Genomic DNA, 23,253 nt, shown 5'->3' with positions numbered 1-23,253 from the left:
AACTCCAAAAATGTTTTCATCATCTTCAGCAATTACCCCATGAAGAATACATTTACCACCACTATCATCCACTTCCTCAGTATCATCATCGATATAAACAAAACTCCCATCATCTGAAAGCTCAATCGACATCAACCTCATGCTGCATGAAAAACAACATCCCTCCTCTGATATCCCCTATGACACAAAAAGAGGAAGACTTGTAAAAGAGCATGATGTCAAAGGAAAAGTCACTTTTATATACATGAAGATACCAGGCCAACCACAATATAATTATTTTGTTTCAATATTTCATATTTTTTCAGTAATTACGATAAACCTGGGATTATAATATAAGGTTAACCTTCAAATAGTAATTGGATATTCTATTTTCATAATGTACATTTTCCATAAAACATTTGGAAACAAAAAATTATTCATATCATAACCACATATACAAGTCATGTACTTGGATCAAAATTGTTTATCAAGGCCCCTGTCTTTCACGGAGTTGTGAAAAGATCCAAATCAAACTGAAATTATGAGATAATAGTAATAATACATAGAATTTATAAAGTATCTTTTCCATTTTGATTAGATGCTAAAGGCGCTTAGAAGACAGCAAAAACTAAAAGTAAAGATAAGTAAAAAGAAACAGCACATTAAAATAGAGGAAAATGTCTGTCTTCGAGCCTAGTACCTTCTGGTGAACAGATGCACTTTTAGATTAATCACAATTCCTAGTTACATAATTTGAAATCAATCCAAAATTGGATTTGATTTGTAAGACAGGGCCATTTAGGATTCCATCTAACAAAGAGTTATGATAAATTCAAATCAAACTCAAACTGGGTCTACATACATCTGTTGAAGAACCCACTCTTATTACCATCCTAAAGCTAAATGTAGAATAATGGAAACTAGTTTAGTGGAAAGAGAATTGTCGAAAACGGTCTTGGAAGCGTCTTCCAAACCTGTTCTGAAAACCACCTCGCGAGTTTTCAAGATCTCTTTGCCTCGTTAAACTGATTGTAGCAAAAGTGAGGACACAACCGCTCTTCAGGAAGAAATCTTCCCATGTTTTGAGCACGCTACTCCACATAATGTGTAGAATGTCTCTGGTGCCGTTCTCAAATTTCGTGTACAACATGTCACCCTACTTTAGAGCATTCCCGAAGCGAAAAGACCACTTTACATGGTTTCAAAAAACACTTTTGGGTGATCAGATGATAACGATAACAAAGCATCCTTCCAAACTTGTTTCCTAAACTAGTTTCCAATAATCTAGTTTTACAAAATATAGTGAGAACAGTGTTTATTAGTTCTTGAGTTATTTCAAGTTAAAAAACTGGACAACCCCAAAACAAATGCCTATGGTGGGCAGAAGCATAAAAAAAGAGAGAGACAGAGACACATAGAGAGATGGGAAAGAGAGGGGGATTAAGAAAGAGGGAGAATATAGGGCCGTCTGCATCAGCCCGAGTTTTCAGATAATCGTGCTATTTCTGATCCGGCCAATTATCCCGATCTGAAAAATCTCTAGATTATTTGTACTGGAGACACAATCATCACGATAGTTAGCTGGATTGATCTCGACATTGCAATCCTTAGTCAACTTAAGGTTATTTGTAAGTAGCGTGCTATTTACGATTCATCCCGCTAAATCGCAGGTGCAGATGCACTCAAGATTATTTATTCACAGCGTCGGACCATAATGCGATGCCTTGCTCGAGCATGAATTGCTCTTCTTGCGCTGGTGGAGATGGAGTTTCTTGAATCTCGAGATTAATCGCGAAGAGGCCAGATCGGGCTAAAATCTTGAGATTGAGCAAACTCGGGCTGGTGCAGCACCACCTCGAGACAGTATACATGACACAAAGTGACCTTTGTACATGTAATTCACCTTTAATAAAAAAAATATAGGCAAGTTTTTCATCTTTACTCTTTGACACAAGATAGTCCTGCTTAATATGACTATGTTATACTGGCTTTAGCACGGCTACCCTGATCGGGCGCTCAAGCATTCAAGGAATTCCTTCATACCAGGTACCCATTTAATACCTGGATTGAGAGTGGCAAATGTAGATAAATACCTTGCCAAAGGACATAAGTGCTGCGGTAGGATTCAAACCCCGGACCCTGTGGTTCATGGTATTGGGGTTTATCCGCTCATCCAAAACAATGCTACACCTTTGAATCTATGTCATCAAAGGCGGCTTCTCTCCCGCATCTTTATTCTTGGATAGGAAAAGGGACTCAGATAGCTTCATCGCCCATGTCTAAAATAAACTCTGCTTGACGATACAGGACACTCTCAAGTTCCACATTGCACAGTAAATATTAGAGGTAACCCAAAAGGATAAATATGTGCAGAAGTACAGTTCAGTTCCTCCTAGCATAATAAGGACTGTAGGTCACCAAAGGGGATTTCTCTCGGTCATCTTTCTTCTTAGGTAGGAAGAGGGACTTGTACGCCTTGGTCTCCTTAGACTAAAATCACCCTATTCTTCACCCAAAGGGCACCTATACCGATCTGCATGACACAGTTCATATTGTACATGTAGGTAATCAAAAAGGATGTTCAGTTCCTCATAGCATAGTATGGGTTGTAGGTGACCCACGGCGACTTCTCTCCTTCATCTTTATTCTTGGGTAGGAAGAGGGACTTGTACACCTTGGTCTTCTTTGAGTCATATTCTGGCCTTGTGGTGGATGGGTCTAGATCCTTCTTGTGTGACCTTCCAGGGACATCCTCAGGCTTTTTGTTTGTTGCCCCAGACGTGACGCCTTCGGTTTTACCAGGAATGAATTTCTTGAGGTTGCCAGTCTGGATAGAGAGTTTATCGCTGCTGGTACCACTCTTTGCGCCGGTTTCTGTTTATTGAATGAAAAAGAAATTTAAAGGTGTAATTCAAAATGAAAATTCATGCACGATTGGTGGAAAACTATGATGTCTTAATTTTCAGATGAGTTATCTTCATTCAGATTTAACCCATTTGGTCAACATTCATTTTGTCCACTTGGAAAGGTCTAAACACATATTTGGCTAATTTCGGTCTTATTACAACTTCAACTCAGCCTAAGTGAAAATCAACCCCAGTCGATTGTCTATCAAAATGGTGAAAAGATACACTAGTTGTATAGCAAAAATGAAATTAGACCGCTTGGAGCATGATGAGCTGTTAATGACACCATGTAGCCATAGACCATATAAGGGTGTCCTGAACTGCAAAGCCATCTGAATCATTGACTTTCTTTATAATAATTGCACACTTATATTGCGCAATTTCTATATGTATATGCGCATTACAATAATGCTATCATTATTATTACCCCGGCTGTAGCCGTGCTGCCTACAGGCGCTCTGGCATTGGAGGAATTTCTTCCTTAAAGATATGTCTCTCCTGTTACTTTAATTGATATAGAATATAATCGTATGTAGCTCTTGAATAAAGACCCATCCTCGAAGACTAAGAACTGTCCATAACAATTCTTTACACTGTAAGTCGTAAGGACCATCTTAATTGTGAGCACTGGCAATATCAGTGATATCATTGGTTTCGATTGGCTAAAAAGCACTGGTCAATGACTGTTACTAAGGTAAACTATGCAAGAATGACCACTTGTCAGTGCTGACAACCTTCAAGACTTTATGCATAGCAGTCTTTCAAAAATGTGGAGCAAATTGTGATGCGATACCAGGAAAATTATTCCCTGCTATCTCTTAAATACATGAGACAAATCTCAATTTGACTTTGATTTGAATTTTCTACTACTGCACATGTATGTCAAACACAGCAGCCTGTCCACTGGTCTTTTTTTCCCCTTATTGTCAAATTACTATTTTCTTTCCAGAAGTCATGGCATAACCATCAAGTTATGACTGAATCCAATCTGAAGTTCATAAATGTTACATTTCAGTCCATATTCAATATTTTTTCTCCTGAGAAAACACAGTGTAAAACACATAACCAAAGGTCATCCATAGGCTTCTGTCATCTCATAGGTAATTTGATAATCAGTATGTTCTGAGTTAGCTAAATTAGCTCATTAAAAGCAGACCCTGAGGCTGGATTGATATTACACTCACAGCAATGACTTTTACCCCCTACTTAAGGGCGGATCCAGGATTTTCCAAGGAGGGGGGGCAGATTTTCCGAGGAAAAAAAGTTGACAAGCAAAAGAAAAAAGGTTTTAACTAAAATTCAAGAACATTTTATCCACAAAAAATTTTGACAATCAAAAAAAAAGTGTCTTCACTTTCAAAAGGGGAGGTAAACTTCTATTTTTAATGGCATTTTGATGTTAAAATTTTTAATAGTGCCTCTCAAAAAGGGGGGGGCCATGGGCTGGCTTTGCCCCCCCCCCCTGGATCCATCAGTGCCCTACTTCCATTTTGCAAGATTCGTTCCATCCTTAACCCCACCCTCCTACACTCCTCCCATGCTTTCAGCTTACCGCTTTTTGTTTCGTCTGGGGGTCTGTCATCATCCACTTTCCTCTTCTGGGCCTTCTTTGCTTTCTGAAAAGAAGAGAAAATGATAATTCAAAATTTGAAGTAGTTCACGTAAAATGAAACCTTGTAAAAAAAACAAGAAACAATTACGAAAAAAACAACTAGAAGTACAAGATGAAAACAATTAATACTGAAATTATGGTATAGAAATTAAATTATTATATTATTATTATCATTTTTTATAAAAACAGACATGATAAATTTGAAACTCAATTGAATCTGAGTCAAAAAAAGAAGACTAGTAGTAAATCAAACAATCCCATGAGGCAAAGTGGATGACTATAATAAGAAAAAGGGAAAACAGTAACATGAGTACATGTAGGATGCATTGCTTCTACATTAAATCCATGCTTTCTGTCATTGCTTTAAATCAAATTAAAATACATGTCGCAAACACTATCCCAAAATAAATTCCAAAAAAGAAGAGTTTGTCTCCTCATGGCATGTGTAAAATCAGCTCAAAATGTTCTGGCATTTTTGCCCCCTTTCAACAACAGAACCTAAAACAAGACTAAAGGAAATTGCAGAATTAATAAGCCATTGGGTTAAGGTTCAAAGAACTTTAATATCACATACCTTTAATTCTTTGGCCAATGCTCTCCTTTTGTTCATCTGTTCCGTCAGGATTTTAACATCTTCATCAGAACCATTGATGAGTATTCCATCTTCAACGGAGAAATCTTTGCCGCACTACAATGAAAGGAAAACAAACATTTTCAAAAGCTAAGTGCCTGTAGTTGCAGAGAATATGATTTCATAGTATTTAAAATGATGAAGATGGAGAGAAAAGGTATGTCAACATTCTTTGAATGTAGACTACATGATGAGTTCTGACAAACCAGAAAAGATAGACTGTATGTAAGGATTGAAGGCAGAAGATGATGGAGAAATAGAAGGACCAAGGGGGCATTTGACCTACATTGGTCGTCTGACATACTGTTAGATCTGACCACAATCCTTGGTGTTGATTAGCTGAGAAACACAGGAATGAAGAATAAGGTAAATCAATGAAATAGAACTTTAAAAAATGCAAAAACTGCAGAGTGATTTTTGAAAGGAAGTCATGTATGACATCACAAAGATCACATTAAAGAAAATGTGCACTTTGCAATTGAAACTGATGCGCGAATAGTTGTGCGCAGCATGTGATACGGTCTCATATTACATGGTTGAAATCAGCACTGGGCATGCGCATGACAACAAAATCAACATTAAAACAAAAACAGCTAAACACCAAATGGATGATACGAGCTCATATTACCTCTTCGATTGTTGTTACCAAGAATAATAGGTAAATACAGGTTTGTCTCACAAACAAATCGACCAATCAGATTACAGAATTCATGAGAAAAATGGTCCACTAAGGGGATAATGAGAAATATCTTTCATGATTAAACCAGACAAGTTGGATGAGATTGGATGAGATGAAATGAGATGAGAAGTTCTAGTGGCATTGACTGGAAGATTGAGTTGAGAATACCTGGCAGTGAAGAGTAGATGAATGGCGATGAGTACATGAGCAGAGTTAATAGAACCAATGAGGTGTCTAAACGTCCCTTGCAGCCAACTGTCCGTCATCAGGGGAGCATTTCATGAAAGTTGTCAGCACTGACAAGTTGGCTTTCTCCGACAGTTACCATAGCAACAGTCAGAGGCAAGTGCCTCACAGCCAATCAAAACCAAGGTTTTCACTGAAATTGTCAGCACCGACTATTTAGTCAGTGCTGACAATTTTCATGAAACACCCCCCAGGACTCATAAGAAATTACAACTCTAATGAAACAGTCACTCAAGTTTTAAGGCAGCTAAACTTGCCAATCATATCAGAGGTGAATTGTAATCGCTGCAAGAGAGGCCACCTTACGAATATATATAGCATAAACTGAGCTACAATTATGTCATCATCATCATATCAGCCATGTTCAGCCCACTGCAGGGCGAAGGCCTCCTCAAGTTGGTGCCAAAGGTGCTTGTCTTGTGCTGACGCAATCCAATTTATACCAATGAATTTTGTGAGCTCGTCACTCCATCTCAATTTCTGTCTACCCCGATTTCATGATCCTAGCCATGGTCTCCATTCTGTGATGCGTTTGGTCCACCTATTATCATGTGATCTTGCAAGGTGGCCAGCCCATCTCCATTTCATTGATTTAATTGCTTTGATTATGTCTATTACTTTAGTCTGGCTCCTAATCCATTGTATGGTTTTCCTATCGCGTTTTGATATCCCTAGCATTATACGTTCCATACTGTGTTGAGTGGTTTTTAATTTCTGTTCCATTTTCTTTGTTACAGACCAGGTTTCGGAACCATAGGTCATTGCCAGTATAACACATTGATTAAAGACTTTTTTTTTAAGGCAAATTGGCATATTGCTCTTCATAATGTCATTGAAATTCCCAAAAGCGATCCATCCAGCTCTTGTCCTCCTTTTAACTTCTCCCAGTTGTTCATGATCCATTCTGACATGTTGCCCAAGGTAGATATAATGATCTACTCTCTCGATTTCAGAATTATCCATTATGATTCTTTGCTCCGTAGCAAATTTGTTGAACATTACTTTTGTCTTTTTCATGTTGATCTTCAGCCCTACTTTGTTACTTTCAGTGTTGAGATCGTTAAGCATATTTTCTAGCTTGAGGCCATCATCAGTGATTAGAATGATATCATCGGCAAACCTTAGGTGATGGAGACACTCGCCATCAATGTTTAGCCCTGTACTTTCCCAGTCTATTTTACGTATTATTTCCTCCAGTGCAGCGTTGAACAGTTTGGGTGAAATGGTATCTCCCTGTCGCACTCCTCTGTTAATGGGGAATTCATCACTGTCTTTGTGCAGGTGAATGGTTGCAGTTGCTTGGCTATACATTTCCTGAATTAGTTTAATGTAGCTATGGTGCACACCTTGTACCTGTAAGGCTGTTATTACTGCCTGAAATTCTACACTATCAAAAGCTTGTGCAAAGTCTACAAATGCCACACACAAGGGTTGTCTGTATTCGCAAGTCTTCTCTAATAATTGGTTTAGTGTGTGGAGATGGTCTGCAGTAGAGAAACCACTTCTGAATCCGGCTTGTTCCCTCGGTTGATTAAAATCTAGAGTTCCAGTGATTCTGTTTGTTAGGACTTTTGTAAATAATTTGGAGGTGTTTGAAAGTAAGCTAATTAGCCTATAGTTTTTAATATCCTTTATGTCTCCTTTCTTGTGGATGAGGATTATGATTGCATTGTTCCAGCTGTCTGGTGTTTGTGTTTTTACTAAACAGAGTGTAAACAGCTTGGCCAGCTGTTCTAAGATGACATCGCCTCCATCTTTAAGGACATCCACCAGCACCTCATCGCTGCCTGGTGCTTTACCACGCTTCATTTCTTGTAAGGCTTTAGCAACCTCATCTACTCCTACTGGAGTTATGTCCTCATCTGCATCTCGAGCAATGATTGGTGCATCAACATGGACCTTGCTGGAGTACAAGTGTTGAAAGAAAATCTTCACATGATTAATTATCTGGTCTCTGTCATGAATAACACTTCCATCCTCCCCTTTAATAGCTATCAGTTGTGATTTCCCACTGGAGAGTTTACGTTTGGTTGCTTTATAGCTGCTATTATTTGTTATGGTCTCTTGGACTTTCTTTATGTTGAAGCTGCGAATTTCACTTTTCATACGTTTTCTTATTGTTTTACACAGTTCTGTATACTCTATGCTATCCTTCTGTGTTGATATCTTCATCTGTCTCCTTTTTCCCATCAGATCGAGTGTCTCCTTTGTGATCTTGTCAGTTGTTTGATTTTCCCTTTTACCTGCTATCTCAAGAGCACAAGTTTGGACAGTGTGAGAATATTTATTATAGATATCATTAATATCTTCCTGGTTTACTTCATCCTGAAGCACTTGGAATCTGTTTCTTAGCTGTAGTTGAAACTCATCCTTACATTGTTTAAGTTTGTCCACATTTAGGCTGGCATTCTTCTTCCTTATTAGTTTACTTCTTTCTAGCTTGAAATTGACATGTATTTTAGCTCTCACAAGCCTGTGGTCACTTCCAGTATTGAAACGATTTAGCACGGAAACGTCTGTGATGATGTCCGGTCTGTTTGTTAGAATAAAATCGATTTCGTTCCTGGTAGTGCCATTTGGGCTTTGCCAAGTCCATTTTCGATGTTCCTTTTTCTTGAAGAAAGAGTTCATTACCTTAAGACCTCTGCATGAAGCAAATTCCAGTAGACGATCTCCCCTATCATTCCTAGTGCCTATTCCAAATTTACCTAGCATCATCTCACTATTATCTTCCCTTTTACCAACTTTAGAATTGAAATCTCCCATAACTATAGTAAAATTTGCTTTGTCTTCATCAAGTAGTTTAGCAATTTCCTCATAGACCATATCAACCTCTTCGTCCGCATGGCTAGAAGTTGGAAGGTATACTTGGATGATTTTCATGGTTTGTTTCTTGGAGATTTTTAGGATAATCTGGGATACTCTGTCTGAAGTGCTCTTGTAGCTAATGACATTGGATGCTATGGTCTTGTGAATAAGGAAACCCACCCCTCCTATGCTACTTTCCTCCTTTCCCCTTGTGTACAGCAAATGTCCACTTTTTAGTTGTTGTAGATGTTCCCCACGGCGTCTAACCTCACACAATCCGACTATGTCCCATGTGATGTTGCCTAGTTCTTTTTCCAGATCATATAGCCTATCCTCTCCTAAAAGGGAACGTACATTATATGTACAGATGGTCACATCCTTTAAGGAGCCTGTCCTAGCCCAGAGATTCTTAGCACCCTCTGCTCCTTCCTTACCACAGCCGCTCCCGTAGCTGGGCAATCCAGAGCTGCTGGGGACTGAGGGCCATTTCTTTCTTTGTGCTGCCATAGTCTTGAGGGGGTGTGGCCTTGACTCACCATGCTGGCCACAGTTGCATGTTGGTGAGTTGTGGATGCCGTTGATCAATTATGATTCCTCCGCCTTTAGATGGCATTTCCTCCATCAGGGTCCCACTACCCTCTCAGGTTACCTGAGTTGGCCAGGTTATTTTCCGCCGCCTGGGGCTCGGTACAATTATGTACCGGTAATCAAATTTATAAAGAGCTTTTAAGGAGAAGTTTAACCTGCCCAAAAGTTTATTTTGAATATAGCAGAAAAAAATAATTCAAAAATATTGGCGAAGCTGCGAGGAAAATCCATCAAAGAATAAAAAAGTTTTGTAATTTCAATTATTTGATATGTGACGTCATATGTGAGTAGCTTTCTTACATGTTGTATGGTAAAAAAAATCAATGAAATTTTATTTTTCAGAAACTTGAAAATGGTTTTTATTCTACCTTCAGTATATCAATACACAAAAGATGTCACACTCGCTCCAAAAAATAAAAAAACAAGTAACCAAGAACCATTAAAATATTAAATTTATGCATTCTATATTACCTACATGTAAAATATAGGGCAGCTGCTTGTTTAAGATGTCACAAATAAAAAGATTGAAATTCTAATAAACTTCTTAATTTTGAATGGATTTTCCTCAAACCTTCACCTTTTTTGTTTATTATTCTTTCTGCTATTTTGAAAACAAAGTTTTTGTTAGAGTACACTTCCCCTTTGACTTGCAATTATCTTACCTTGTGACACACGGTTGATTTGACCTCTTTGAACGCTTTTTCTGAAACTACACATCCACAGCGCCAGAGAAAACAAAACCTATAAGAAGAAAAAACATTATCACAAACAAAACTGAACACATTTCTTGAATGTATTTTGCTTCTAATATTTTAATTAAATATTCATTTTTCAAATATTATTTTCATCTTCCGTTCTTTTGATAATAATACTAATAACTTCTTTTCATTTAATAGCAATAATGTTTTAGACGAAAACTGCTCGAGAACACACACAAAAGGATGTACAAGATCAGAGCAACAGTAGGCTTCGATACAAGTCCACAGCATGTATAGCAAGGCCATACTGAAATCACTTCTCAAAACCAATTATGGATAGGCCTAACATGTCACTGATCATACATCCATGCTTCACCTTGCATAGCATATTTTCTAAGGATTTATTTGGGCCCTGTCTCATAGAGAATCATGATTGACCTCATCAATTTCATATACATTTCGACTATTTGTAACAAAAATATAAAACTTTCAACAACAAAAAATTGTCAATATTTGCTGATTTGATAGATACATGTACGGGGGTGACCAGATTTCACAAAAATGAAATACGGGACAAAGCACGAGCAGATCGACCAACCCAGGTCTTAATTTTAAACAAAAATGAACACAGAAGGCTACAAAATGTTAGACTTGTAAAAAAAATTCTGTAACTATTCGTTTGCATTATTGGGTAGCACGAAAATCACTGCAGAACTTTTACATTATTCAATTTTATTGATCTCTGCTTCATTCTCTGTTGATTATTTGATGAAAATTCTTCCCTTTTCTATGTACTGTTTATATTTTGTTCAATTTTCCTAAATACGGGATAAATAGGCATCCCGGGAAGGGTTTGCTGGGACGCCGGGACAAAGGAGCAAAATACAGGACGATCCCAAGAAATACAGAATGTCTGGTCACCCTGGAAATGTATTGAGTTTGAAATGAAGAATGTAGTATTATCAAGAAAAAAAAGTATTGCTAATTTGAATAAAAGTTGATCAAATGTGATTTCAAAGAACTCTTTCATTTTTCCTGAATGAGTTACTACTTACCTATACTTTCCATTCATCTCCAAACCAGTAACAGGGCAGATATAAGGAGCAGTTTGTCGGTCTACGTAACCATCGCCTTTATCTCCTTTATGACCTTTGTAAGCAGGATTGTCGGTCAAGTTCAGCTGCTTCACGTCCTGTTAGAGAGTAATAATACAGTAGCATTATCATATTAAAAGATGGTACAAATCATTGAACAAAAATCAAATGTAGACCTTAGCCCGTATTGAATTTAGGAAAACCTAAAAATGATCATCAGCAGGATCGGTCAAGATCAGCTTCTTTGGGTCCTCTCCTGACCAAAGAACATATAAAAAGCAGAATGATCATATTATGAGATTGAACAACTTTATATTGAGCATAAATCAAATGAAGCCTAAAGTCTAAATATCCAGTTTCATTCAATGTCATGATTCACATGTAAAAGATGAGAACTAGAGTCAAATACGTGTGGGTATAATTTATAGAAAAACTTCAGTTACGAACTTCAATTCCAAGTTATTTTTGTTTCAGTATACATAGCCCTCTTGGGGATAAAAGCACTTTCTAAATCAGGGAATAGGACAAAAAAGGTATAAGGTTTCCTTTTTTTCTGGAATGCTTGGGTATGTAAATTACAGTACCTTTTTTTCTGAAAAGCTACACCTGTAACTGCATCTATCTTTTTCACAAGCAACAGAAGACATTTGTTCTCATGCTGAAAAGTATTTCAATACCAATTATTTGACCAGAAAAAACTATCCACAACATCAAGAATCACAGGATTTTCAAAATCATTTGCATTCAGTCTGTTGTACTTTAATAGTGGGGGAAGGGGATGTCTTATCTTATTCTCCAGCATTACCTTCAGACTCTTCAAATGTTGCGCCGACTCGGAATTCGATTTGTCAAGCAAAAATTCAAGTACCGCCTCCTTGTTGTATAACCTGAATAAAAAGAGGAATACAGAAATATTTCTCAGAAATTAGAAAGCTGGGAAGAAAGGGGATTGCAACCAGAGAGAATACTGGTGGTTTTCCTCAACTCCGATACACATCCAACTGCTCCAACCAGACCTGCTAATCTTCTACAACCAACAAAATTATAATATATGGAAAAAAATACATTTTGACAAAAAAGAGTATTATTAAAAATTTGTCTCAACGTAACAATCTCCAGCCTGTTGCAGTGAGATCGGTGAAAAAAGCGTGTGAAATGACTCTACTTGAGAACTTGATAATTCACCCTTTTAACTCTTTAAGCGCCATTGGCAGCTATTTGTGCCCATAGGCCATTTTTTTTGTTTAACCAATTTTACAGCCAGGAAATCAACACCATATTCTGTGTTTTTTATGTTGTTATACTGGCAAGGAATTCACAATTCATTTTATCATATAAAAAATAGTGGTTTACATAGACATTTTTTGAGTAAAATTGTATTTTTGCATCATTATTTTGAAGAGTTGATTTTGGATATTGCCGCGATCTGAATCAAGATTTCCCCTATAGAAACGTGTATAACGGTTGTGTGTAGCAATACACGTACTTCTATGGGCAGAGCAAAGGCGAGTGTGCGAAGGCATTCAGCTCGGAATTGACCAATGACAGAGCGGTACGATGTTCCTCACCCAGCACTACTCGCCCATTCGCTATTGTAACATAAATATTCATAAGTTATCGATCGGGTCTTTTGCAGGCCGGTATGGTAGTATTCTTGTGTCGAGGCTTTTTTGTGCCTGCAAATGTGCACGGTTTGGGGAGATGATTTTTTTTTATTTGGGGGGGGGGAGGTTTTATACTGTGTTTTTTGCATTCTCACAAAATTGTTCTCGTTATGAATATATGAGTAAAGAAGGCTGTCATTTCCAACTCTCGTCGCACTGCAATCATCACACTCATTGTTTATTCATTCATTCATTATTGTTATTATTATTATCATTATTAGTATGACTATTATCATTATTATCATTATTGTTATTTTAATTATTATTATCATTTTCGATATTTTTCTCCTTCACCTTATTCTTATTATCATTAAAGGGATGGTCCGGGCTGAAAGTATTTATAGTTTTATAAATAGGGCAGGATTCACTGGGCAAAATACCGAAAAATTCATCAAAACCGGATAACAAATAACAAAGTTATTGAATTTTAAAAGTCAATGCGGCAAGGGCGAAATAAAAAGTATGATGTGTGTGATCTTTTATTTACAAAATTCTGTGAATGTCATGCATTTTCCGCAATGCGTTTTTTTTTAATTCTTATTTGTTTTATTAGCGAGAAATAATTCATATTAATCAATGTATCATTTCTTCCGATGATGCGCTTTCTTTTGATTTTCCCTTTTTGCCAGCAAAAAAGATGATGGGTAAATACCCCTACACGCTGAGCTCATATGTCAAATCTGATATCATATACTACTAAATGAAAAAAATGAATCAAGCAAATTTGATAACAACACCAAATTACGAACCAAGTTTGGTGGAAAAAATAAACATCAAATTTGCATCGGTTACGGAAAGAAACCTAAATATTATTTTGATCATCAACAAAATATATGTTGTCAATGTGGCAAGGGCGAAATAAAAAATATGATGGGTGTAAGGAAGATAAAAAACAAAAGATAAATGTGATTGAGCGAATCAAACGAGTAAACGCACTTTTCATGACCTTTTATATACAAAATTCTGTGAATGTCATGTATTTTCTGTAATGCGTTTTTTTATTCTTCCTCATTTGTTTTATTAGCAAGAAATAATTTATATCAATCAATCCAACGATACGCTTTCTTTTGTTTCTCCTTTTTTGCCAGCAAAAAGATAATGGGTATATATCCCTACACGCTGAGCTCATATGGCAAATCTGGTAGCATAAACTGGATTACTACTAAATGAAAAAAAATAATATATCAAGCAAATTTGATAATTGAAAATGTACTAACATATCGAGTTTGTTGATTGTGCATAAGTCCTACCGCATGAATAAAATATTGACAATGCACGTTATAAAGAAGTTTAGTGGTGTCACTTATATATAATTTGAACAGCAAATGATGTCCATTTCATTTTTTTTTCAGGAAAGGGGAAGTAAAATTAATCCTTACCAGATTAATATTTTCAATGACGTGGTAATTATCGATATCACAAATAAGAGGTGTAGTAAACAGAATTTCTGATATTGTCGAAAGCATTATCTTACTTTTCCGATAGATGATCCATTACAAACATATTATTTGAATAAACAAAGGTTCAACAAATGATAAAGATCTAAATTTCTACAAATTGTTAGTAATTTCTACCTTCACACCCCATCGCTTCGTTATTTCTTTTTCCTCTTTTATCTTTCAATTTTCTGTATGTTTGATTTGTCAAGGATTATATAGCCTATACATTTCTTCAATCTTAAATTTCATCTTTATCCTTTATTTCTAAATATGCAAAGTAGGCTTCAGCTACAAGTTGATTTATTTATTTTAAACTATTTGTTTTTCTTTATGCTTTTGATAAGTGGAAGTAACGATGCCAGTGTTTGTGCTGGTGGTCGTGGTGGTGTAGGTGTGCTGTTTCCCCCTTGATTTCTTGTTATCATTCTCGACATTATCCATGGCATCTTTACCATCATCCGTATCATCATGATCATCATTTAGATTACAGGAAATTTGACGAATATTGTTGATGCGGGTAATTGCCATGGAGCGGTCATAAGGTCACCCTTTTCAAACGCAACTGCATCAGAGGGGTGTGTGCGGTTTCCATTACGATTATCCTCCTTTATCAGGAAGGGCGCTCGTAAAAATAATGCGGATTATTTTCGGAGTTTATGAACGCAATTTTTATTGAATTATTAGTATTGAATCTGTCCGATCCCTCTTTATCTATATTTCAATATATCATCTTTAGATTTCTATATTTTGTCTCCTTGTGACTGGCAATAACTTTGTTACAGTACGAGACCGTATGTACGACGAATACACCCTGACAAAATATGACCAAACTTTACACTGATTCATGATAGAACGATAGTTGTCTGGGTCGCAAATGTTTGTTGCCGACACTGGATAGAAATCGCCTACATTATCCAAAACAGTATATAGTTGAGTGCATCGCACACTACAAATCGTATCCAGGTTACGATTTTTCCAAAGCATGTTTTGCATTACGACAATATTGACAAGAATTGAAATGACATAAAATTTATTCTGCACTAATAATTTTGTAGCGGAATACCGCGCATTCTAATAAAAATTACAGGGTCTTGTTTTGAAGACTACACAAATGTAAGGTTACGGTTGGCTGCACTGTGAAGATACATGGTTCTTATATATTACTGCGTGTGTTTGCGTGGGAATCGCAGCTGTGCTGTGATTGGTCACTTGATCGACGACAATGCCCTTTTTTGGAAAAGGACGGTTTCAATTGTGTGTGTATAAACCCTCACGTATTTCAGAGGAAATAACTTGAATAGCAAAATAGTATTTCATTCAAAAGAACATTATTTTTCACATTTTTGTTTGTTCAGTTACATCAATAGATACGTCATTTGAAAGGGTAAACATTGAACTTTCATTTCATCTTCTTAATTTCTTGGTATCTCTAAAATTCCTTGGGTTATTTACTCTTTGAAATGTTCATGAAATCATAATTTTCTAGGTTTTACTTATTGAAAAAAACAATGTAAAATATTTCATCTTTTCTCAATTTTTCCAAACGCAAATTTGAAAGGTCATAACATGATCATAAAGTCCATGAACCATGCATCATTTCATGTGTAGAAGTTTTCATTATACAACGTACGGGTAAAGAGTTATTACCGTTTTAAAATCAGTCTTTGCTTACGTTTCGGTCAATTTAGGATTCCTCGAATATCCCTGGCACTAGAGGGGTATTGGACCTGGCATAGTAAGAGTTAAACGTGTGCTTGTAGGCAAGAATTTAATTGTTCTTTTCATGCAACAAGTTAATACTGGCCCGACAGTGATTTCTACCTGTCTGGGACTGTCGGACTGGTTTAAGTGTCACACGCTGTGTATAATACATACTCTATGATCGTTTTATGAAAGACACATACGATTTTGTAAATAAAGAAAAAAACGTACTGCCATATTTTGGTTGCAAAAACGTACTAAATACGCCTAAAACGTACTGGTTGGCAGGTCTGAATTTCATGATTTCAATTAGGGATGGGGGTAATCCAGATAGAGGCAACCGTAACTGTCGAAAATTTTAATTTCAATTCCTTTCAACCATAAAAATAACCAATTTAATGGCAAATGATACAAATATGGCACAGTTTATCAAAACATCAAAATTAAAGAGCTAGCAAGAAACAAATATTGAAATAAATCCTGGAGGCTGGAACTTTTGAAAGTAGCGAAATAGAGAAATAATACAAACCTTCCTAGCTCACAAGCCACAATTGGTTGCCTCAGCTTTTCTTGTGTAAGGGCACAATGATGCCATCTTGCGACCCTCTCCATGTTCTGATCAGCCTGAAATATGTAACCATGAAAATAAGCATTTGTAAAAGAAATGCAAGCTGTTCATCAATTTCATTTTTATTCATTACAGTTGCTTTGACCTCATTTGTACTAGGAGTGACTAATATTATACAGATATTACCTACATGTACCTAGAGTTTGAATGTAACATTTCCTCTCCCCGAGGGAAAAATATAGCTTCGGAGGGGAGTTGAAATGTTATTTATTAAAAAAATAGACCAGGCAATTCGCGATTTGCCTGCTGTCGCCAAGCGGAAGACAAAGAAATCAAGATGGCGACGTAAACACGGCCGTTAGCTCTTCCCATCTTTTCATAACAAATTTCTTGTTTTTTTTAATGAATTCTTCTTTAAAAATGAAATCAATATCGCAGAAATGTTGGAAATGAAGTTGGACCCCATGTACATGTTTTAGGGCTAGATCTTTTAGAGGGAAAGTAGAAATCTCGGGGGCGAAAGTTTCAGGCTTTGTACCCGTACATGGGTGAATATAGCTTGGGATCCCAGGCGTCATTGGGGAGTAACCCTACGTAGAGTAGATGACTTTTACTCCCTAGACACCTCCAGGCTAACTTTCGCCCCCGAGATTTCTACTTTCCTTCTAAAAGATCTAGCCCTAAATCATGTATGATGGGGGGACCTAAAGCTACGCACTTTGTTTTCAAACAATAAATACTGTCCCAATTGTTATATTTCAAGAAATTATATTTCACCAATTTGTGGCAAACATTCTAAAGATCATTAACCAAGAAGAAAATATCGCAAAACTCACTAATACGAAAATCCCGCCGTGTTTTCCGAACACCTCTTGAATTTGCCGCCCGATGTAGAAGGGGTCCTAAAGCTACGCACTCGATTTATCATGCCAAAAAATAGTATTTCCTGTGCCTCAATTTCTAAAATATATTCAAATTATTATAGGATAAAATGAAATTAAAGCGAATATAACTCCAAAATTCCAAACAGTTGTTGGTTTTCTCTGCATTTAGAGATTTACTGCAGCCTCTGTGGAAAAAAATGAATAGGAATCGTTCGTCACTCTGCAGTCACAGTTCCACACACAGAGTGCGCATTTGCCATAAAAACTGCGTGCGCGATGAGTGGTGCGTAGCTTTAGGACCCGCGCAGCTTTAGGACCCCCTACCATACATGGGATAAAACTTCATTTCCGACATAAAAAAAAGTTCATCAAAAAAATTAGAAAAATATCATGACAAGACGGAAGAGACTTGCCCAATGTTTACGCCGCCATCTTGTCTCCTATTGTTCTTCGCCAACGTTACAGAAGCGTGTTGTCATGATATTTTTCTCATTTTTTTTATGAATTCTTGTTTAAAAATAACAACGAGGGTGTAGAAATGTCGGGAATGAAGTTTTATCCCATGTACATGATTTAGGGCTAGATCTTTTTGAAGGAAAGTAGAAATCTCGGGGGCGAAAGTTTCAGCCAGGTTTTGGCGGCCTACACGCACGTGAATATATAGGAATACCTGGCTTCATTAAGAGTAACCTTACATGTACGTCAGTAAATGATTTTCACTCTCTAGAAACGCCTGGCTGCGAATATTTTTTTCCGTACATGGGAACGCTATGGTGCATGAATTATTCATAAGTTGAGCTAAAAAACTGAATTGTGCAGGCGCTTGGACTTGCAATTGTTCTAAAGCTTTATCAATTTGTACATGAACGAATTAACGAGCACTCTCCCCCTGACGCTTTCTCAAGTTTTGATTTCTCTCTTCGCCTCTCTCTTACAATCTCCCTTCCCCTCTCTGTCTTCACCCCGTCTTCACACACGCTCTCTGTTTCTTTATGAATCATGAATGAATTGACTCGCCGTAATGTCCTCATCACCCCCCTCCATCTATATCTCTGTTTCTTTCTCTATGATGGTCAAGTTCTTCCCCCCCCTCACTCTTTCTTGCACTCTCTGTTTATTTATGAAACATGAATGAACGGACTCGCATAATGAATAATCTGAATAAATTACTCCAAAAAGAATTTACCAAGATATGTAACTGGGTAGAATCTAATACCGGTAAATTACATGTAGAATTGAATTTAAAGAAATGCAAAAGTATGTTGATTGGGTCAAAAAGGAAAGTTAAAATGCTAATTTGATTATAAAATATAAAAAAGAAATTATCGAGCAGCTTCATGAATTCAAATATTTAGGTGTTGTTCTTGATGATTGTTTTTCATGGAACAAACATATTGAATAAGTATTTACGAAGATTTCAAGAATAATTGGTTGTATCAGACAGATAAAGCACAATAATCCGCAAAATATTTTAATCATGTTATATAATGCATTAATCTTGCCACATATTGATTACGGTATCGTTATTTGGGGCAGAACTAGTAAGTGCAATATTAAGAAAATACAAAAGCTCCAAAACAAGTATGCTCGTTTGATTTTTAATGCTGATTTTTCAATACATGTACCTTCCAATGTTTTTCGCACCCAATTAAACTGACAAACCATTGTACAAAGACAACAGTATCCGACCTACCTCATGTTTAATTAATGATTTATTTTCAACATATTTGAAGGAAACTATTGTTTATCGTGATATTAACTTTCAAACTCGATATGCACATTCTTGCCCATTAAAAATCAAAACACCTCGAACAGAGTATTACAAGAAATCTTTGCATTTTTATGGTTTAAATCTATGGAACAGTTTACCCCAGAATATGCAAACTGTAACTTCTTTTCCAATATTTAAGAAACAATCTAGAATTTTAACTCTAGCTCCGAATTTTAAAAAGCAGTGTTAACTGTGATTAAATGTAAATATTATAGTTGTGTTTTTTAGATTTAATTTAAACTTAATGCTTGTATGTGATTTAAGTTTTTTAATTTTAATTTAATGGGATTTTTCTTGAGTAAATATTTGTATTTAAGTATTCAGTTTGAAGTTTTTTGTGTGCAAATTGTTATTTATATGTATTTGTCTTTTTATTTTACAGGGCCCCTTGGTAGAGCAGTTTTGTAATTGAAAGGGCTACCCTGCTGAAATAAAACAGAAATAAATAATAATAAAAAATAATGTCCTCACCAACCCCCCCCCCCCCCCCATCCTCCATCTCAATCTCTGTTCCTTTCTCTTTAGTGTCACACCCCCCCCCCTCCTCTTACTCTTTTTTTTTAAAGTTTTTTTTAAGTTTAAGTCGTGTAATATTCCAGGTTTGAACCCCTTCATTCACTTTGCTTTTACCAGACGTAGTTCATTAATTTGACAACCGCTAGGGTCAAAGTGATTTCTATTTTGTCTTTTTGAAAACTCACAATATTTTCTATAGGCCTATTTTCTTCTTGTTGTATTGTTCTGTTTTTGTTTCTTTGCTTATACACATGTAACAGGGCCCCATGCAGCCTGGGAGAACAGTCTGCAGACTATTCCCTGTAAAAACAGGACTTGATAATAATAATAATAATGATAATAATGATAATAATTATAATAATGACAATAAAAAGTTCAAAACATCGAAGTGGAGAAGGTAAGTAATAGCAAATACTGCATAAGAAACACCGTTCCTATATTTACACAACAAGCCAAAACTGTTATCCTTGCTAAATATACAATGTATTTGAAATATGCATTTATTTTAAAATAAACACTCTATTAGATGAAGCACGCATCACAAAGTAATTAATGATATGCAGGCCAGCAGATGTAAACAACTTAAAAAATAGATTGAAAACACTAAATACGAGCAACTGCAAGGAAAAAAATAATTCATTGAAGAAGATCAAGTTTTGAGAATGCTGTTAACGCCCCAGGTATGGCGCTCTCTAATGGAGAGTAATTTAAAAATGCCCTAGCATAAATAACTATATTAATAGTATTATTTTATAAGATAATGTTTGCGATGCAATTGTTTCACTGAATTGCCAAGTAATTGCCAAGCAATGGCCTGTTTTGCATCGCTGAAATAAGTTCACCCTGAAGAAAAGTCTGGTGCAAAAACACACACAAAAAAAGAGTGGTGAAAAGATGACAAGATGTTATCTAAAATGCAAATATTTCAATTTTTCAAGGATTCAGGATGATTAATCTTTTTTCGGGAGTAAAATGATTTGCCTGTAGATACACGGAAGGCACAATCAAAACTACTTGATTTTTTTAACTTTACATTTAATTGATATATTATTTTCTCAGTGCTATTTTCATGACATTTTTTTGTCAGTTTAGAGTTTTAATGAATCTTTTAGGGATTATTTTTCATCTCCGTCAATTTTGTTGATATTTAAAATCCGTAAATGTTATGGTAAGTGCCTTTCAACAGACAAAGTTGCATGATGAAAGGTCTTTTCTTGAAGAATAGATTTTCAAAATCGAGGCCAAATGACGGAAACTCCTTTAATACTTAAACAAAGTTTCAATCTGCTTGTTAATTTAAGTTCATGATAGAACTTCAATGAAATCAAATGAAGAGAAACAGAGATGGTGCAGAGAGGCTGGGTAGGGGGAGAGAGATTGTTTGCTAGAGGGGGGGGGCAAAGAACTTGGCCATTATAGCCAAAGGAACAGAGATTGAGATGGAGGGGGGGGGGGTGATGAGGGCAATACTCGAGTCCATTCATTCATGTTTTATAAAGAAACAGCATATCCACCACTTTTCAAAATATTGTGATCGGGAATGGCTGTATTTCGGCTTCGATCTCAACGTCGTTGATCGACATCGCTTCGCAGATCGCTTGGATTCACCGTGCACCGTAATGTTGATATGAACTGAAGTTAGCAACCAAATCATGCGAACATAGATTCGCATGCGGCATGCTGGCAGTATGTTCGCCACATTTTCGCATGATTTGGTTGCTAACTTCAGTTCATATCAACATTACGGTGCATGGTGAATCCAAGCGATCTGCGAAGGGATGTCTATGCCGTGTCGATCAACAACGTTGAGATCGAAGCCGAAATACAGCCATTCCCGATAACGATATTTTGAAAAGTGGTGGATATATTGACATCGAAATGTGACTGAGAGACTTGTCATGATATTTGGGAACAAATATTGGTGATGAGGTATGCTGGTAACCAGCCGGTGCGAAACTGCATTAGCGCCGAAACAGAGATTGTGCTAGAGAGGCTGGGAAGGGGGAGAGAGATTGTATGCTAGACGGGGGGGGGGGGGGGGCAAAGAACTTGGCCATCGATAGAGAAAAAAACAGAGATATAGATGGAGGGGGGGCGAGTCAATTCATTCATGATTCATAAAGAAATAGAGAGTGTGTGTGAAGACAGAGAGGGGAAGGGAAATTGCAAGAGAGAGGCGAAGAGAGAAATCGAAACTTGAGAAAGCGTCAGGGGGAGAGTGCTCGTCCATTCTCAGTTTCATGTACAAATTGATGAAGCTTCTTCTTCTTCTTCCTGTAAAGTACAGACTGCCGTTGCATATTAGCTTCAATGATTCCAAGTCCAAGCGCCTGCGCACTTCAGTTTTTTAGCTCAACTTATGCATAATTCATGCCCCATAGCGTTCCCATGTACGGAAAATATATTCACCGCCTGGCTACCCATGGGTGGATCTATACCCTACTTTCTTTTTTTTTACTTGTCCTTTGATTTTACACAGTCACAGATCACTGCGAGTGGGACTGTGAAAAATTCTCGAGAATAACAAACGCATTTTTTCTCACCTTTTCAGGTCTTCTCTTTGTCCTGACAAGATCCTGACGGCCAGGAATGCTTCCTCCATCTCCTCCCATTCTAAAAATAATTTTCACGACCTAAATTTTCCTGAAATGTAGACTCTACCCCGGGTTTGGATGACGACGACACTCGAAAGCCACAGACAAGGAAACAACAAATTGATAGCGCCATCAGCGTGCATTTTTGTGCAAGTTTGTTTCTTTTTCTCTTCCTCGGCCCTCCAGACCCCAAAACAGTTTACAGTTAATGCAGGAATGGGGAAACGTTCCCATCCTCATTAAAAAAAAAAGATATATAGAAAAATAAAAAACGAAACAGAAAACAAGAAGGAGAAGAAGAGGGGAGGAGAGCGAAATGATCAGACATCTTGACATCTTTTTCAAAAATCCTTGAAAAACTCATATATGCAAAAATTAAGGTCATACATTTCTTTAAAAAGTCAAATATCTTTCGAATTTTCAATTTGGGTTTCGCGAGAAGCATACAACTACACATGCCATTTTGCACTTTGTTGATAAGGTTGCCACTGCCTTGGATAGTTACTTGAGCACAACTGGTATATTCTTAGATTTTTCCAAAGCTTTTGATACAGTTGATCATAAAATTTTGCTACATAAGTTATCCCATTATGGAGTAAGAGGTGTAAGTTGCCCTTGAGTGGTTTAGGAGTTATCTCACTGACAGGAGACATTTTGTATTTTTTAATAGAACTAATTCCAGCTTGCAAACTGTTACATGTGGTGTACCTCAGGGGTCTCTTCTAGGACCTCTCTTATGCATACTGTACATAAATGATTTTCAAAATTCATCAAACAAATTATCCTTTATTTTCTTTGCTGATGATTCTAGTGTATTTTTTTTTCACATAGGAATCCTGTTACCCTGATAGAAACAGTGAATTGTGAATTGAAGA

General features: G+C 36.6%; 1 protein-coding gene across 1 annotated transcript; it reads right to left on the bottom strand.

The window, feature by feature from the left end:
* Positions 1–218: 218 nt before the first annotated feature.
* LOC121430630 (replication termination factor 2-like) lies at positions 219–22,514 on the bottom strand. The gene is made up of 8 exons (XM_041627945.1): positions 22,328–22,514; positions 16,575–16,669; positions 12,047–12,128; positions 11,203–11,339; positions 10,112–10,190; positions 5,072–5,185; positions 4,438–4,501; positions 219–2,853 (listed from the first exon to the last, which is right to left on the bottom strand). The coding sequence occupies exons 1-8, from the start codon at positions 22,394–22,396 to the stop codon at positions 2,561–2,563; spliced, it is 933 nt and encodes a 310-aa protein (XP_041483879.1). The 5' UTR covers positions 22,397–22,514; the 3' UTR covers positions 219–2,560.
* Positions 22,515–23,253: the final 739 nt, after the last annotated feature.

Source organism: Lytechinus variegatus, chromosome 17, assembly GCF_018143015.1.
Source record: "Lytechinus variegatus isolate NC3 chromosome 17, Lvar_3.0, whole genome shotgun sequence".
NCBI lineage: Eukaryota > Metazoa > Echinodermata > Echinoidea > Temnopleuroida > Toxopneustidae > Lytechinus > Lytechinus variegatus.
The sequence above is the reverse complement of the archived record's forward strand: the minus strand, read 5'-3'. Positions and strand labels throughout refer to the sequence as shown.

Excerpts from the sequence above, each read along its gene's own strand:
- LOC121430630 (XM_041627945.1), bottom strand. The coding sequence starts at position 22,396 with ATGGGAGGAGATGGAGGAAGCATTCCTGGCCGTCAGGATCTTGTCAGG. Across the intron at positions 12,129-16,574 it reads GTGGCTTGTGAGCTAGGAAG|GTTATACAACAAGGAGGCGG; the intron begins GTTTGTATTATT and ends CTTTTTATTCAG. Across the intron at positions 4,502-5,071 it reads CATTGGCCAAAGAATTAAAG|AAAGCAAAGAAGGCCCAGAA; the intron begins GTATGTGATATT and ends TCTTCTTTTCAG.